Source organism: Geotrypetes seraphini, chromosome 8, assembly GCF_902459505.1.
Source record: "Geotrypetes seraphini chromosome 8, aGeoSer1.1, whole genome shotgun sequence".
NCBI lineage: Eukaryota > Metazoa > Chordata > Amphibia > Gymnophiona > Dermophiidae > Geotrypetes > Geotrypetes seraphini.
The window spans coordinates 188,152,739-188,170,384 of record NC_047091.1 but is presented as its reverse complement, the minus strand read 5'-3'; the positions used below and the strand labels follow the sequence as shown (position 1 = coordinate 188,170,384).

Genomic DNA, 17,646 nt, shown 5'->3' with positions numbered 1-17,646 from the left:
GTCTGGAAGTTGAGAGAATAGCCGTGGCGGATGATGTTGAGGACCCACTGGTCCGACGTGATGACTTCCCAACGGCTGGAGAAAATGGTGAGACGACCTCCGATGGGCTGTGGAAGAGGTAGCAAGGGTGGATGACTGGCTATGCCCTGGAGAGAAGAGTCAAAAGGGCTGAGATTGTTTAGCAGGCTGAGGAGGCTTAGAAGGTTGATTGGCCTGAGATCGAGCCTGAGCATGATGTTGCTGTTGACGGGGTCGCCGAGATTGCTGGGGAGGCGGGTTGAGTGGTCTGGCTGAGAACCTCCGTTGATAAGATGTTTGAGGCCGATAGGGTCGGGCAGGCGGGGCCTTCTTTTTCGGCTTGATCAGGGTGTCCCACCTGGTCTCATGGGCAGAGAGTTTCTGGGTGGTGGAATCCAGGGACTCTCCAAAAAGTTCATCCCCGAGACAGGGGGCGTTGGCCAGACGATCCTGGTGGTTGATGTCCAGGTCGGAGACTCTGAGCCAGGCCAAGCGACGCATGGCTACGGCCATGGCAGAGGCCCGAGAGGTGAGCTCGAAGGAGTCGTATATCGAGCGGACCATATACTTGCGCATTTGGAGAAGGCCAGAGATGTGCTGCTGGAAAAGCGGGACCTTGCGCTCAGGAAGGTACTTCTGGAGGGCAGACAGTTGTTGGACCAAATGTTTCAGATAGAAGGAAAAATGGAAGGAATAGTTGTTTGCCCTGTTAGCAAGCATGGCATTTTGGTAAAGCCTCTTGCCAAACTTGTCCATGGTCTTACCTTCTCTGCCAGGAGGGGTAGAGGCATAGACACTGGAGCCCTGAGTCTTCTTTAAGGTGGATTCGACCAGAAGGGACTCATGGGGCAATTGAGATTTGTCGAATCCCGGAATGGGAATGACACGGTAAAGGTTGTCCAGTTTACGGGGGGCTCCCGGTACCGTGAGGGGATTTTCCAAGTTTTTGTAGAACGTTTCCCGTAGGATGTCATGCACGGGAAGCTTGAGGAACTCCTTAGGAGGTTGCTCAAAGTCTAGAGCCTCTAGAAAGGCTTGAGACTTTTTTGAGTCAGATTCCAGAGGAAGGGACAGGGCAGCAGACATTTCTCTCAAAAATTTAGAAAATGAGGACTGCTCTGGTTTAGAGGTGGCATCGGGTGCCGATGGTTCCTCATCAGATGAGGAGGGATCCTCCTCGGTACCGAGAGGAGTTTCCTCCCATAAGTCAGGGTCCCTGACTTCTGGTGCATGTCGAGACACCGGGGTGGAGGGCGCGGTATGGCGAGTTTTGGACAAAGACTTTCCAGAGCGCACCGAAACGGTACCAGGGGAGGACGACCGGCGTCTATCTCGGTCCCGAGAAGAATGCCGTACCGCCTGGTGCCGAGGAGGATCCAATGTGGCCTGAGAATGAACCACCGGATCGCCCTGAAGTTGTTGGGCCGAAAGGATCGGCATGGATGTGTTCACCGGTACCGAAGGGGTGGACACCGGGGGCTCGGTGCGGGGCTCGGGCCGGTCTGGTACCGGAAGGAGCGGTGCCAGGATAGTGGGCAACAGTTGCTCAAGTTGTTTCTTCAACTGTTCTTGGAGTTGAGCCTTTAAGATGGCCGAGATACGGTCATCTAGGGGTGGCATCGGAACTGCTTTCTTTTTCTTCGGTTCCTTAGATGCCGCTCCACGCCCCGGCGATGAGGAGGCCGATGACGAGGCACTCACCGAGATCGGGGCGGAGCGTTTGCGGGACCGGTGCGATGCCGGTAGGGACGGTGTCGCCACCGTAGCTGGAGGGCGCTCGAGGGAAGAGGAAGGCTTCTTAGCCGGCTTACCTGGCGCCAGCGACGCCGATGCGGGGTCGGTCGGTGTCGAGGTCGACGGTGCCGATTTTTGAGGTACCGCCGTTGAAGGTGAGGAGTCCATCGCCGACTCGGTGCCGAAGAGGAGAGTTTGTTGAATTCTTCGGTTTTTAAGGGTTCTTTTTTGAAGAGTAGCACAGCGGGTGCAGGAGTCCGCCCGATGCTCCGGACCCAGACACTGCAAACACCAATTGTGTGGGTCAGTTATGGAGATCGGGCGTGCACACCGCTGGCACTTCTTAAAACCGACCTGCGGGGGCATGAAGGGGAAGATAGCCTCCGCAAAATCGAAGCCCGAGGCCTGTATACTGGCAACAGGCCCCGCCGGGGCAAAAACGAAAGAAAAAAGGGAAAAAGCAAAGTTTTTTTTTTTTTTGCAAATCAAAGAAAAATAAACCCGAAGGTAAAGAAAGAAAAAATAAGGAAAAAAGCGCGAGCGGGAAGGCAAAAAAGTGGTTTCAACGGCCGTTGAAAAAACACACGCGTCTTCTTCGCTCCGCGGAAACGAAGAAACTGGGGACCACGCACTCCTCCGTCGGGCGGGAAGGCACTCGCGCACGCGCGGTGCGGCCAACTAGAAACTTCTAGTTAAAAAGGTCCGTACCGAGGGCTCCGTCGGTGACGTCACCCCATGTGTTAAGAATATGCTGCCTGCTTGTCCTGGGATAATGCAGCTTGACCTAAAACTTTCAAGTTTGTTAACAGCATAATAGTGAAATAATCAGCCATGAAAATAAATAAGGTAAACTTGGAGAGGGTAAATTACATTTTACTGACAGAAGCATCAAGATACAGTCTCAGAAATACACATACACACATTAAACAACATAGAAATGACAGCAGAGAATAAATGATACCGTAATAGGCAGCGTTTAATGAACATTCATATAACATAAAGAAGATACTCATGATGCCAGAACAATATAGAGCAAATTATTCTTCTTCCTAGGCTTGACAAACAGTATAAATATGAAGTTTATGATGTCACTTTAATAGGCAGCCAAGGAAGCAGATTTAGTTAGACATATAGATGGACAAGTATCGTTGAATAAGGTATGAGGAACTGGTCTAGCTAATGGATGACACTTCTAAACCTAGAAAAAAACCAACCACTTGTCTATTCTAAACACCACAATCTCAAATACTCTAAAACAGTGGTTCCCAACCCTGTCCTGGAGAACCACCAGTCAGTCAGGTTTTCGGGATAGCCCTAATAAATACGCATATTTTCATATAATGGAGGTGACAGCAGGGCTGTGGAGTTGGAGGAGTCGGAGACAAATACCTGTTGTCGGAGTCGTGGGTACCAGAAACTGAGGAGAGTCGAAGGATTTATCTACCCCCTGGGTGACAGGCATGCAAATCTTCTCCTTGCATATTCAATAGGGCTATCCTGAAAACCCGACTGTCTGGTAGTCTTCCAGGACAGGGTTGGGAACTACTGCTATAAGAGATGCTTTCACACATGGCTGGGGAGCCCATTTTCTCCATTTGCTCACTAAAGGAATATGAACTCAACAAGAAAAGGCTCAAGCAGTATCCATGGGAAGATTGTTCTCATGGGGATGGACAAACAAGAAGCATTGTTCTTCATAAATAAGCATTAGAGCCCCAGTTCTCTTCATCTATTCCGAGAAGTAGAGAAGATTTGAAAGCTCATTATTGGGCAGGTACGTTAGTTTGAAATTAAATATTGGCTTCCTGGCCTGTTGGGGGCTTCACTGTTGGGCAAACTTTATGGTAGATATCCTGCAAATAGGGTGGTCGATAGGCTGGAGTGAGTTTGGACGACAACTTCAGCATTTGGAACCTAAGACAATACCAGGTGGACTTTACAGTCTATACCAAGAAATATCAAAGAAGAGATAAGTCAATCAAATCATGTATTTTTAATGGGTATAACTAATGGGAAGACTAGATGGACCGTTCAGGCCTTTATCTGCCGTCATTTACTATGTTACTAAGCCCAGCATCCTGTTTCAAACAATGACCAACCCAGGTCCCAAGTAGTAAAACAGATTTTATGCTGCTTATCCTTGAAATAAGTAGTGGATTTGCCCAAACCATCTCAATAATGGCCTATGGACATCTCTTTTAGGAAATTATCCAAGCCTGTTTTAAACCCCGCTAAGCTAACTGATTTCACCACATTCTGCAGCAACGAATTCCAGAGTTTAATTACACATTGTATGAAGAAATATTTTCTCTGGTTTCTTTTTAATGTACTACTTAGTAGCTTCATCACATGTCCTCTAGTCCTAGTATTTTTGGAAAGACTGAACAAGTGTTTCACATCTAGCCTTTCCACTCTACTAAGTATTTTATAGACCTCTATCATATCACCCCTGAGCCATCTCTTCTCCAAGCTGAAGAGCTCTAGCCACTTTAGCTTTTCCTCATAGGGAAGTCATCTCATCCCTTTTATCATTTTTGTCGCTCTTCTCTGTACCTTTTCTAATTCCGCTATATATTTTTTGAGATATGGTGACCAGAACTGCACACAGTATTCAAGCTGCGGCCGTACCATAGAGCAATACAAGGGCATTATAACATTTTCATCTTTGTTTTCCATTCCTTTCCTGATAATCCCTATCATTCTATTTGCTTTCTTAGCCAGTGCTGCACATTGTTGCTCCCAAAGCTACAACCTAGATTTCAACACCAAAAAGGCCTTCAGTCTTAACTGTGTAGCTTTGGCTGTGTAGCTTTTATCACTTTCATTAGAACATACCACCAAAAGGATGGACCTAGTTTGTATTAAAAAGGTCTTTCAAAAATCCTGTAAGATAAAAATCTGTTGTTACTAATTGCTCCATTCCTTGTTCAGTAGAAAGCTTCTTTTTTGAAGAATATAGTCACAATTTGAAATAGATAACACTGGCTAATACTCATTTTGGTGCCTCAAATGTTAGACCTATTTCTGGGTAGTTTGACCTGCTTATTCCAAAAATGGCACCAGTTTTCTATCAGCTCTAGTTTTTGAGATACAGAACATGTGCCACATACCACTCTTCACTCTGCTCGCCCCTTTAAAAATCAGGTTATTTTAATGTAGTGTTTAAATTAATATATTTTAAGCATGAACATATTAAAAATGTAAAGAAAAGTGTACAACATGAAAATCTACTTATTTCATAAAAAAGCACAAGTATATGATAGAAACTTTCCTGTCATTTGACACACAAAAAGCTCCTTTTGTAAGACTTCCGAGAGTGGGATCTGTCAGGACAATCCCGCATAAGATTCCAACAATAGTCTGCAATCATGTGTGCATCCCATCTATCTTGGGATCTGACTTCCATTGTTTCTAGGTATTGGTGAAATCTTTCACCTTGCTCTTTGCTTAAGTCACCAAGGTTCTCTGGAAAGAGATCTAAGTGACACTCATGTTATAGCCAAGCCTGTTCAAATGAAAGAGCATATCCTCTACTAATTGTGTGTATTTCTTGCCCAGAAAGTTTTTCATAACAAGAACAAATGAAGACAAGGCACATGATTCAATTTCATTCACTGATGCTATGAAGTGTGGGTCATTTATAAGTTGTCTGATCTGTGGACCACTGAAAATTCTTGCCTTCAGATTTTCCATGATAAGTCCAGGCAACATATGTGCTATGTATTCATTGCACAAACCGTCTTTATTCAAAGCCTTTACAAATTGTTTCATCAGGCCTAACTTTATTTGTAGTGGTGGCAGTAGGATTCTCTCCTGCTACCAAAGGTTCTTTGATTATATTTTGTCCTCCAACCACCATATATTCCCTCGGAGGCCAATCTTTTTTTGCCCAATATTTACATTTAGCTCTACTATCCCAAAGGCATAAAAGCAAGGATACCATATCTAAGAAACTAGAGCTGATACTGTCTATCCAATACAATTTTCTGAATCAGTACCTCAGATACCCTCAGAAACAGGTCAAAAATGCAAGACACCAAGAATTGTTTGTTATTGTTGATAGCCTGTGTACTATATCAGCATTCTGTAACCCTAAAGTCTCAATAGATTAAAAACTGACTGGAGCATAGGAAACAGAGAGTGGGAATAAATCGACAATACTCGGACTGGAAGAGCATCACCAGTGGGGTGATGCAGGGCTCGGTGCTTGAACCCGTGCTCTTCAACATCTTTATAAACGATCTGGACATTGGTATGACAAGTGAGGCGATTAAATTTGCGGATGATATGAAGTTATTCAGAGTAGTGAAGACACAGGGGGATTGCGAAGATCTGCAATGTGACATAATCAAGCTCGAGAAATTGGCATCGACATGGCAAATGAGATTCAATATGGATAAGTGTAAAGTGATGCATGTCGGTAACAAAAATCTCATGCACGAATATACGATGTCCGGGGCGGTACTTGGAGAGACCTCCTAGGAAAGAGACTTGGGAGTTCTGATCGACAAGTTGATGAAGCCGCCTGCACAATGTGCGGCGGCGGTGAAAAGGGCAAACAGAATGCTAGGAATGATAAAGAAGGGGATCACGAACAGATCAAAGAAGGTTATCATGCCGCTGTACCGGGCCATGGTGCACCCTTACCTGGAGTACTGCATCCAGCACTGGTCGCCATTCATGAAGGACACGGTACTACTCGAAAGGATCCAGAAAAGAGCGACTAAAATGGTTAAGGAGCTGGAAGAGTTGCCATACAGTGAGAAATTAGAGAAACTGGGCCTCTTCTCCATTGAAAAGAGGAGACTGAGAGGGGACATGATCAAAACATTCAAAATACTGAAGGGAATAGACTTAGCAGATAAAGACAGATTGTTCACCCTCTCCAAGGTAGGGAAAACGAGAGGGCACGCTCTAAAGTTGAAAGGGGATAGATTCCGTACAAATGTAAGGAAGTTCTTCTTCACCCAGAGAGTGGTGGAAAACTGGAACGCTCTTCCTGAGTCTGTTATAGGGGAAAACACACCCTCCAGGGATTCATGACAAAGTTGGACAAGTTCCTGCTAAACCAGACATATGCAGGTAAGGCTGGACTCATTTAGAGCACTGATCTTTGACCTGGGGGCCGCCGCATGAACGGACTGCTGGACACGATGGACCACTGGTCTGACCCAGCTGCGACAATTCTTATGTTCTTATGTAAGATTCCAGGTAATAAGTGAATAATGGGAAAATTAACTAAATGCAGATTCCTAGATTATACAGTGCTTTCCAACATTTCAAGTTTTAAATGTAACCTATATGAATCTTTAACAACTGAAGTAGAAACAGCTTGCAAGGCAGAAACCTGAGTTTCAGCTAAAGACAAATGCTTATCAAGAGTCTTTAAATTAGAGTTTATATTGTCCAATTTCTCAACAACTTCTTGCGAAAAAAAACTTGCTTTTGATGGATAACTGGTTTCAATAACCCCTCCATTCTACAGCCACACTTTGTCCCTCCTAAAGCTACAACTCTAGATTTCAAGGCCAAAAAGGCCTTCTGTCTCAACTGTGTAGCTTTGGTCACATCTGGAAAAATCAATATTTTAGCTCCACAGAATATAGTATTCTTTCAAGGAAATTTTCTATGGAATCTCCACCAGACTTTGTTCCTCAGTCACATCTTCCTGACAAGAAAAGCCTTAGGCATTTTTCTATGAGAAACTGTTAAAGATGTCTGAGGTTCCAAGTTATCCGGTGAAGAAATTTTAGGACCAACTTCAGAATCTAATCCACTGGATAAAACACTAATGTAATGTAATGTAAAGAGTGTTGTGTACCTTCTTCCCATATTCAAAGTCCCTGTTCAAAAATCATCAATTGCAACTGCAACAAATATTCAACGGTCTTCCAAACAACAGCCTGATAAGTGGTGTTAGATGTTTTGGCAACATAACATCTGCATCTGAGGCCAACGTTTTCTGTGAAAAAACAAACAAACTGCATGAAGGATCTATTCAATAAAATAACTTTTTATCAACTTACAGAAAGACCATGGCGAACATAAAGTTTCAGACCTCATCACAGCTATTTTCAAAGTTGATGTTCTTTTTAACGAAAAAAAATGGCACGGAAACAAATGATGTCCTAAATGCAGCAGTAGTTGTTGTTAGTGGTGTATTTATGATGTGCCTGTGTGACGTGGCAAGGCTGCTTCATGCACCATTTTTTCTTTCCAAAGGCTGCGGAATTCAACAATAGCTGTGATAAGGTTTGAGACTGTGATTTTGCCATGACCTTTTGTAAGTGTTGATCACGACGGTGTGTCTTAAAGGTTTATTTTATTGAATAGAATACTTATGCAGTTGTTTTTTCACAGACATGGATGGCCTCTGATGGAGGCATAATCTTGCTGCAACACTTAATGACACTTGGATTGGAGTCAGGCTGCTGTTTGGAAGGATGTTGGACATTTAAAGATAAGTACAGGCACTACTTTTGGTAACTGTTGCAATTGATGAATTTTTCAAATCAGACTGTTTTTTTAAAATTCTTTATTGATTTTCCAAACAACAGTGCAATACACAAATATTTAACATATAATAAGTCAATAAAAAGCACATTCAACTTACAAATATACATAACTATCCATTTTCTCCCACCCACCCATCCAATGATTATTCAAATAAACTCAGAAACATAGATTTTTCCAATACTCTTACCCTATTCAAATTAGTAATACCCTCCCACCTACCCCAAGTATAAATACTCAAAGATCAAAATAGGACAGAAATAGAAACAGCCCCCCCCCAACCCTTCCCTGGATGTGTACAAAAATGAACAAAACTGGCTCATAAGAACATAAGAAATGCCTACGCCGGATCAGACCCTAGGTCCATCTATTCCGGCGACCCGCACACGCGGAGGCCAAGCCAGGTGCTCCCAGTTGGAGACCCTGGTTACCCGTATCCATCAATATGTTTTGCAAGGAGGTATACATCCAACTTACACTTGAAACCCAGAATGGTAGTCTCCGTCACCACCTCATCCGGGAGAGCATTCCAAGCGTCCACCACCCGCTGTGTGAAACAGAACTTCCTGACATTTGTCCTGAGCCTGCTGCCCCTCAGCTTTAGTCCGTGACCTCTTGTCCGTTTCACATTTGACATTGTGAACAACGATGATTCTTGCTCTATTTTGTCAAATCCTTTCAGTATTTTAAAAGTCTCAATCATATCCCCTCGCAGTCTCCTCTTCTCGAGGGTGAACAGTCCCAGTCTTCCTAATCGTTCTTTGTAGCTCAAATTTTCCATACCTTTTACTAGTTTCGTGGCTCGCCTCTGCACCCTTTCCAGCAGGGCTATATCCTTTTTTAGGCAAAGAGACTTGAACAAACTAGGGGAATGGGCGACGAGATGGCAGATGAAGTTCAACGTTGAGAAATGTAAAGTACTACATGTGGGTAACAGAAACCCAAGGTGCAGCTATACGATGGGAGGGATATTATTGAAGGAGACTACCCAAGAAAGGGACTTGGGGGTAATGGTGGACATGACAATGAAGCCGACGGCACAGTGCGCAGCGGCCGCTAAGAAGGCGAATAGAATGCTAGGCATAATCAAGAAGGGTATTACAACCAGAACAAAAGAAGTTATCCTGCCGTTGTATCGGGCGATGGTGCGTCCTCATCTGGAGTACTGCGTCCAATATTGGTCGCCGTACCTTAAGAAAGATATGGCGTTACTCGAGAGGGTTCAGAGAAGAGCGACACGTCTAATAAAAGGGATAGAAAACCTTTCATACGCTGAGAGATTAGAAAAACTGGGACTCTTTTCCCTGGAGAAGAGGAGACTTAGAGGGGATATGATAGAGACTTACAAGATCATGAAGGGCATAGAGAAAGTGGAGAGGGACAGATTCTTCAAACTTTCGAATAATAAAAGAACAAGAGGGCACTCGGAAAAGTTGAAAGGGGACAGATTCAAAACGAATGCTAGGAAGTTCTTCTTTACCCAACGTGTGGTGGACACCTGGAATGCGCTTCCAGAGGACGTAATAGGGCAGAGTACGGTACTGGGGTTCAAGAAAGGATTGGACAATTTCCTGTTGGAAAAGGGGATAGAGGGGTATAGATAGAGGATTACAGTTCAGGTCCTGGACCTGATGGGCCACCGCGTGTGCGGACTGCTGGGCACGATGGACCTCTGGTCTGACCCAGCGGAGGCACTGCTTATGTTCTTATGTTCTTATGCTTATGTTGGACATAGTACTCCAAGTGTGGTCTGACCATTGCTCTGTAAAGCGGCATTATAACGTCCGCCGATCTACTTGTGATCCCCTTCTTTATCATGCCCAACATTCTGTTTGCTTTCTTCGCCGCTGCCGCGCATTGAGTCGACGGCTTCTGGTTTCTGTCTATCAGTACCCCCAGGTCTCTTTCTTGTTCAGTTTTGGCCAATGTTACACCTAACATTTTGTATTCATGTTCCTTATTTTTCTTGCCCAGGTGCATCACCTTGCATTTGTCTATGTTAAACTTCATCTGCCACTTGTCCGCCCATTTCTCCAGTTGGTCTAGATCCTTCTGGAGATCTTCAATATCTTTTTGTGACCCAACTGCCCGACATAGTTTTGTGTCGTCTGCCTTCCCTCCTTCCCTGCACCCTCCTGACCTCGACATGCCTCCATTCCCTCTGACTACGCCCCCCTCCCAAGCCACTGTGGCCTCTCTTTCTCAATCTCTGTTTTATCTAATTGCCCTGACTTTTCATTGCCTCACATTTAACATCACTGTAAATGTACCTCCGCTATAACATGTAACATCGCTGTATACGTACAGTCTCTTCTTTAGTATATGCCTTTTTATTACTGCTATTTATGTAACATCTCTGTAAATGTAACAACACTGTAATATGTATCATCGCTGTAAATGTACAGTCTCTTCTATTGTTAACCGCATTGAACTTCCATGGTATTGCGGTATACAAGAATAAAGTTATTATTATTATTATTATATTACTTGTTGTCTCCTCTTCAAGATCATTTATGAAGATATTAAATAAGATAGGCCCAAGAACCGAGCCTTGGGGCACTCCACTAGTTACCTTCCCCCAGTCCGAGAATACCCCATTTATGCTTACCCTCTGCAATCTATTTTCTAGCCATTTGCCTATCCATCTAAGTACATCCCCTTCAATTCCGTGACTTAGTAGTTTCCTCATAAGCCTTGTGTGTGGGACCTTGTCGAACGCTTTCTGGAAGTCCAAGTAAATTATATCCACCGGGTCTCCGCCATCGATTAGTTTGTTCACCTTCTCAAAAAATTGAAGTAAATTTGTCAAACATGACTTCCCCTTCCTAAAGCCATGTTGACTAGCTCTCATCAGGTCGTGATTTTCCAGGTGTTGCACTATGCTATCCTTGATCAGTGCTTCAACCATCTTCCCAGGAACCGATGTTAGACTCACAGGTCTGTAATTGCCTGGTTCTCCTCTGGATCCTTTTTTGAAAATTGGGATAACATTTGCTATTTTCCAGTCATCTGGTATTTGCCCGGTTCTAATTGACATGTTAGCTAGGATTTGTAAAATCTCTCCAATTTCCATCTTAAGCTCCTTTTATACTCTCGGGTGAATTCCATCTGGTCCAGGGGATTTGTCACTTTTTAATTTGTCGATCTGATAGTATATCATGTCCAATTCCACATTCACTGAGGTGAGGCTATCCTCTATGTCACCCTTGAATACCCTCCTTGTTTCTGGCATTGTTGTTGTGTCTTCATTAGTAAAGACGGAGGCAAAGAATGAATTTAGCCTATCTGCAATCTGTTTGTCTTCTTAATGCACCCTTTCATTCCTTGGTCATCGAGAGGGCCTACTGCCTCTCTTGCTGGTTTTTTCCCTTTTATATATCTAAAAAAGGGCTTGAAGTTTTTGGCTTCTTGAGCTATCTTTTCCTCATAGGCTGTTTTGGCGTCTCTTACCACCTTGTGACATTTCTTCTGGTCGACCTTATGACTATTCCAGGCCTCCGTTGTGTGTTCCCGTTTCCATTTTTTGAACGAGTCCCTCTTATCCCTTACTGCATCTTTCACCTCTTTATCCTACTATATCGAAGTAATATAAGTTGTCAATTGGCCCCAAACCATTTTAAATAAATTACTGTGCCCCAAACTATCAGCATACATTTTTTTACACTTATAGCTGGAGCACAGATTTGCCGACCAGAAAGGGAAATTTAGACAATCAAAATTCCAACTTATTGTACATCCCTAATCCTAAATCTACTAGATTACTGCAACATCCTCTACCTTCCCTGCCCTGCTACAATGACTAAACAACTACAAACAATCCAAAATACAGCTCTGAGACTCATCTACTCATTGAGAAAACACGACCATATTACAGAAGCATACATCAACTCACATTGGCTACCAATCCAAGAAAGAATACTATTTAAATTCTACTGTATGTTATTTAAAGCCTTAAACGGAGACAGCCCAACCTATCTGAACAACCGCCTCATCCAAACCACCTCAATCAGACATAGAAAAACACACTCCCCATTCACACACCCCTCGATCAAAGAAGTAAAACGGAAAAAACTATATGATGGCCTCCTGGCCACTCAAGCAGCTAAACTAGATAACCAAATCTCCAATCTACTGATAACGACACCAGACTACAAGACGTTCAGAAAAGAAATAAAAACTATACTCTTCAAGAAATTCCTGAAACAGCCCTAACTTCAAACTTACATCCTTCCCCCCTCCCTCTTCCCGCCACACAGAAAGCAATGTTACTTACCGTAACAGTTGTTATCCAGGGACAGCAGGCAGCTATTCTCACTAGTGGGTGATGTCATCCGACAGAGCCCCGATACGGACATCTTGCAAGCATGTCTTGCTTGAAGAAACTCAGAAGTTTCGAGATGCCCGCACCGCGCATGCGCCAGTGCCTTCCCGCCCGATGTACCGGGCGCGTCTCCTCAGTTCAGGTAGCTAGCCTGAGAAGCCAACCCAGGGGAGGTGGGTGGGACGTGAGAATAGCTGCCTGCTGTCCCTGGATAACAACTGTTACGGTAAGTAACATTGCTTTATCCCAGGACAAGCAGGCAGGTATTCTCACTAGTGGGTGACCTCCAAGCTAACCCCAATGGGATGGTGGGAGAGTTGGCAACTTAAGAGAACAAATTTTGTAACACTGTTTGGCCAAACTGTCCATCCCGTCTGGAGAAAGTATCCAGACAATAATGAGAGGTGAATGTATGAACCGAGGACCAAGTGGCAGCCTTACAAATCTCCTCAATCGGTGTCGATCTGAGGAAGGCTACAGAGGCTGCCATTGCTCTGACCTTATGGGCTGTAACCTTACAGGGAAGGGATAATCCAGCCTGGGCATAGCAGGAAGAGATACAAGCCGCCATCCAGTTGGAGATGGTGCGCTTCGATACCGGTCGTCCCAACTTGTTTGGATCAAAGGAGACGAAAAGTTGAGGAGCAGTTCTGTGTGGCTTTGTGCGATCCAAGTAGAAAGCTAGAGCACGTTTACAGTCCAGAGTGTGCAAAGCAGATTCCCCAGGATGAGAATGAGGCTTTGGAAAGAACACCGGAAGCACGATGGATTGGTTGATGTGAAATTCAGAGACCACTTTAGGTAAGAATTTTGGATGAGTACGGAGAACCACCTTGTCATGATGGAATACGGTGAACGGTGGATCCGCCACTAAGGCCTGAAGCTCACTGACCCGACGAGCTGACGTGAGGGCCACTAGAAAAACCACCTTCCAGGTGAGATACTTGAGTGGAGCCGTGTTGAGAGGTTCAAACGGAGGCTTCATAAGATGAGACAGGACAACATTGAGATCCCAAACCACAGGAGGAGGTTTGAGAGGAGGGTTGACATGAAAAAGTCCTTTCATAAATTTGGAAACCACAGGATGAGCAGACAAAGGTTTCCCTTGTAGAGGCTGATGGAAAGCCGCAATAGCACTCAGGTGGACTCGTATAGAGGTAGACTTGAGGCCAGACTGGGACAGGTGTAGAAGATAATCCAATACAGAAGATAGGGAAGCTCGCTGAGGTTCCGTGGCATTGGAAATACACCAGGAAGAGAATCTAGTCCATTTTTGGGAATAGCATTGTCGAGTAGCAGGCTTCCTGGAAGCCTCCAAGACCTCCCTCACTGCTTGAGAGAACTGGTGAGGAGTTATGTTGAAAGGAACCAAGCTGTCAGGTGGAGGGACTGCAGATTGGGATGAAGTAGTGAACCTTGATGTTGAGTGAGTAGTGAAGGAAACACTGGAAGAAGTACTGGCTCCCTGCTGCTGAGTTGAAGTAGAAGGGAGAACCAAGGTTGTCTGGGCCACCGAGGAGCAATCAGAATCATGGTGGCATGGTCTAATCTCAATTTGACTAGAGTCTTTTGAATGAGAGGAAAAGGAGGAAACGCATATAGGAAACGTTTGCTCCAATCCAGCAGAAAAGCATCTGCCTCTAGGCGATGAGGAGTGTAGATCCTGGAGCAAAATTGAGGCAGCTTGAAGTTGTGGGGGGCTGCAAAGAGGTCTATCTGAGGTGTCCCCCACTGAGCAAAGATCTGATGAAGGGGGTCGGAGTGGAGCGTCCATTCGTGAGGTTGAAGTAGACGACTCAATTTGTCTGCCAAGACGTTGTCCTTCCCCTGAATGTAGACTGCTCTGAGGAAGGTGTTGTGGCGAACCGCCCAATCCCAGACTCGAAGAGCTTCCTGACAAAGAGGGGCCGAGCCCGTGCCCCCTTGTTTGTTGACATAATACATGGCGACCTGATTGTCTGTGCGAATAAGGACCACCATGTCGTGAAGCAGATGTTGAAAAGCTTGGAGAGCATTGAAGATGGCCCTGAGCTCCAGAAGATTGATTTGATGGAGTCGTTCCGCACTGGTCCAGAACCCCTGAGTGCGAAGACCATCCAGATGGGCCCCCCATGCATAGTTCGATGAATCGGTCGTTAGAACTTTCTGATGGGGAGGAGAATGAAACAGCAAACCTCTGGATAGATTCGAAGAGGTCATCCACCAGAGAAGAGACTGCCGTAGAGCAGGAGTGACCACAATGTGACGAGATAACGGGTCGGACACCTGAGTCCACTGAGATGCCAGGGTCCATTGAGGAATTCTGAGATGTAGTCTGGCAAAAGGTGTCACATGAACTGTAGATGCCATGTGGCCCAAGAGGACCATCATGTGTCTCGCTGAGATGGATTGGTGAGAAGACACCGACTGGCAGAGTAGAAGGAGAGCATCCATGCGTTGAGGAGGAAGGAATGCTCGAAGTTGAATGGTATCCAGGACAGCCCCTATGAAGGGGAGAGACTGGGTGGGCTGAAGATGGGACTTTGGAAAGTTGATCTCGAAGCCCAAGCTCTGCAGAAAACAAATGGTAGTCAAGGTCGCCGAAATGACCTTGGGAGCGGACGGGGCCTTGATGAGCCAGTCGTCGAGGTATGGGAACACCTGGAGACCCATGTTCCGGAGTGCAGCGGCCACCACTACCAGACACTTCGTGAAGACTCTGGGCGACGAAGATAGGCCGAAGGGAAGCACTCGATACTGCAGATGCAGATGTCCCACCCGGAATCTGAGGAACTTGCGGGAGGCCGGATGAATCGGGATGTGAGTGTAGGCCTCCTTGAGATCCAGAGAGCATAACCAATCGTTCTGCTCGATTAGGGGATAAAGAGAGGCAAGGGTCAGCATGCGGAACCGTTCCCTGACCAAAAACTTGTTGAGGACCCGAAGGTCCAAAATGGGACGCAGATCGCCCGTCTTCTTCGGGACCAGGAAGTACCGGGAGTAAAACCCCTGGTTTTGTTGATCCACCGGTACCGGCTCGACGGCCCGAAGCCGGAGCAAAGCCTGAGCTTCCTGGAGAAGAAGAGCGGTCTGTGTGGAGTTGGAAGGATACTCTCTTGGAGGATGGTCCGGGGGGACCCGTTGGAAATGAAGAGAGTATCCCTCTCTTACGATGGAGAGGACCCAGAGGTCCGTGGTGATCGCCTCCCATCGATGACAAAAATGATGGAGGCGACCCCCTATGGGAAAATATGGGGTAGACAGAACGAGATCGGTTATGCTCCCTGGAGGAGAGTCAAAAAGGCTGAGTAGCCTTGGGAGCAGCCGGCATCTGAGGCTTTTGCTGAGTCTTCTGAGGCGGCTGTCGCTTTGCAGGCTGTCTCGCAGGAGGGGCCTGCCTCGGTTGATAACGCCTTTGGTAGATTATAGGCGGTCTAGAAGGACGAGACTGTTGTGGTTTAGGCTTAGGCCTCATGATAGACTGGAAAGATTTTTCGTGGTCTGACAGTTTTTTAGTAACAGTCTCGACAGACTCATCGAACAGATCCGCTCCCGCACAAGGCACATTTGCAAGTCTGTCTTGGAGATTCGGATCCATATCAATGGTGCGAAGCCAAGCCAGTCGACGCATGGCGACCGAGCAGGCCGCAGCACGAGCCGAGAGCTCGAAAGCATCATAGGAGGATTGCATCAATTGGAGGCGCAACTGGGACAGGGTCGCCACCACCTCCTCAAACTCAAACCGAGCCTCAGCATCGATGAAAGGTGTGAACTTGCGGAGTACCGGCAAGAAAAAATCCAAATAGGACGAGAAGAAAAAATTGTAATTGAGCACTCGAGTCGCCATCATTGAATTTTGATAGATACGTCTACCAAACTTATCCATCGTTCTCCCTTCCCTGCCAGGAGGCACGGAAGCGTAGACTTGGGAGGGGTGCGAACGTTTAAGGGAAGACTCGACTAGGAGGGACTGATGAGAGAGTTGAGCTCCCTCAAACCCCTTGTGGTGCACGATGCGGTATCGAGCATCCAACTTGCTAGGTACCGCAGGTATGGAATACGGTGTCTCCAAACACCGCATGAGAGTCTGGTCAAGTAACTTATGCAGGGGAAGCCGAAGTGTCTCCGCCGGAGGATGAGGTAAATGCATGGTGTCCAGATACTCCTTAGAGTACTTCGACCCAGTATCTAAGGTCACATCCAAGTCATCCGCCATCTGTCTGAGAAAGGATGAAAAGGAAAGTTGGTCCGCCAAGGCCGGCCGGCGAGACGGACTAGAAGACGTGGAAGCCTCCGGTTCCAGGGAGAGCTGGGAGCGGCATGGAGAGTATGAGGTAGATGGTTCTTCATACTCCGGTCCCTCTGGCTGGGATAAATCTGAGGATGAGTATCCCATACGCTGCATTTTCTTCTGTGGAGACACCTCTGAATGACGCGAGGAGTGTCTAGAAGAATGTCGAGATCGATGCCCCTCCCGATGCCGGGATGGGGAACGTGATCTTCGATGCATCGATCGATCCCTTGAAGCCTCGAAGGAATGGATTGGACTCGATGCAGTGGAGCGCATGGGAGGCAACGATGCCGACTCACGCAGTGCCACCCAAGTCTGGTATGGAGTGCGAAAGAACTCCTCCTGCGATGCAGTATGCCCAGGACTCCGATTATCAGGGGCCGATGTAGTACCCTGGTGACGTGGAGGTGTAATGGGCTCTAAAGGCGGCATGTCAGAAAGGGAAGCCCGCCTAGTGGGTTCCGCCGCCCTCCGCCGCTCCCCCTCGTCGAGCAGGGAAATCGAACGACGAGGAGGAGGAGGAGGGGGCGGACCGCTCTCCGGGACCGGGACCGTAGTATCGCCCTGAATATTAGCGATAAGCCTCGGTCCCATCGTCCGCATGAGCTCAACAAATTGAGCTTCGAGCAGGGATTTAAGCGATGCCGATATGGAGGGATCCGCACCGAAAGGGGGTCCTCCTGCACGGTCATCGCGTTCCTTCGTGGTCGAGTGCTTCTGCTTGGTAGCTTTGGGCACTTTTATGACCACGGGAGGAACAGTGGAAGGCGGTACCTGAACCGAGGAGACG

General features: G+C 46.3%; 1 protein-coding gene across 5 annotated transcripts in view; it reads left to right on the top strand.

The window, feature by feature from the left end:
- Positions 1-17,646, top strand: part of NOS1 (nitric oxide synthase 1) — a 412,853-nt gene that overhangs the window by 378,338 nt on the left and 16,869 nt on the right. Inside the window, exon 26 of one of the 5 annotated variants that reach the window (XM_033956101.1) lies at positions 8,113-8,617. The exons of the other annotated variants lie outside the window; for them this stretch is intronic. Within the exon in view, the coding sequence (XP_033811992.1) occupies positions 8,113-8,238 (126 nt within the window). The 3' untranslated portion in view covers positions 8,239-8,617. Of the gene's footprint in view, positions 1-8,112; positions 8,618-17,646 lie in introns of those variants that run through there. 5 annotated transcript variants of the gene reach the window in all.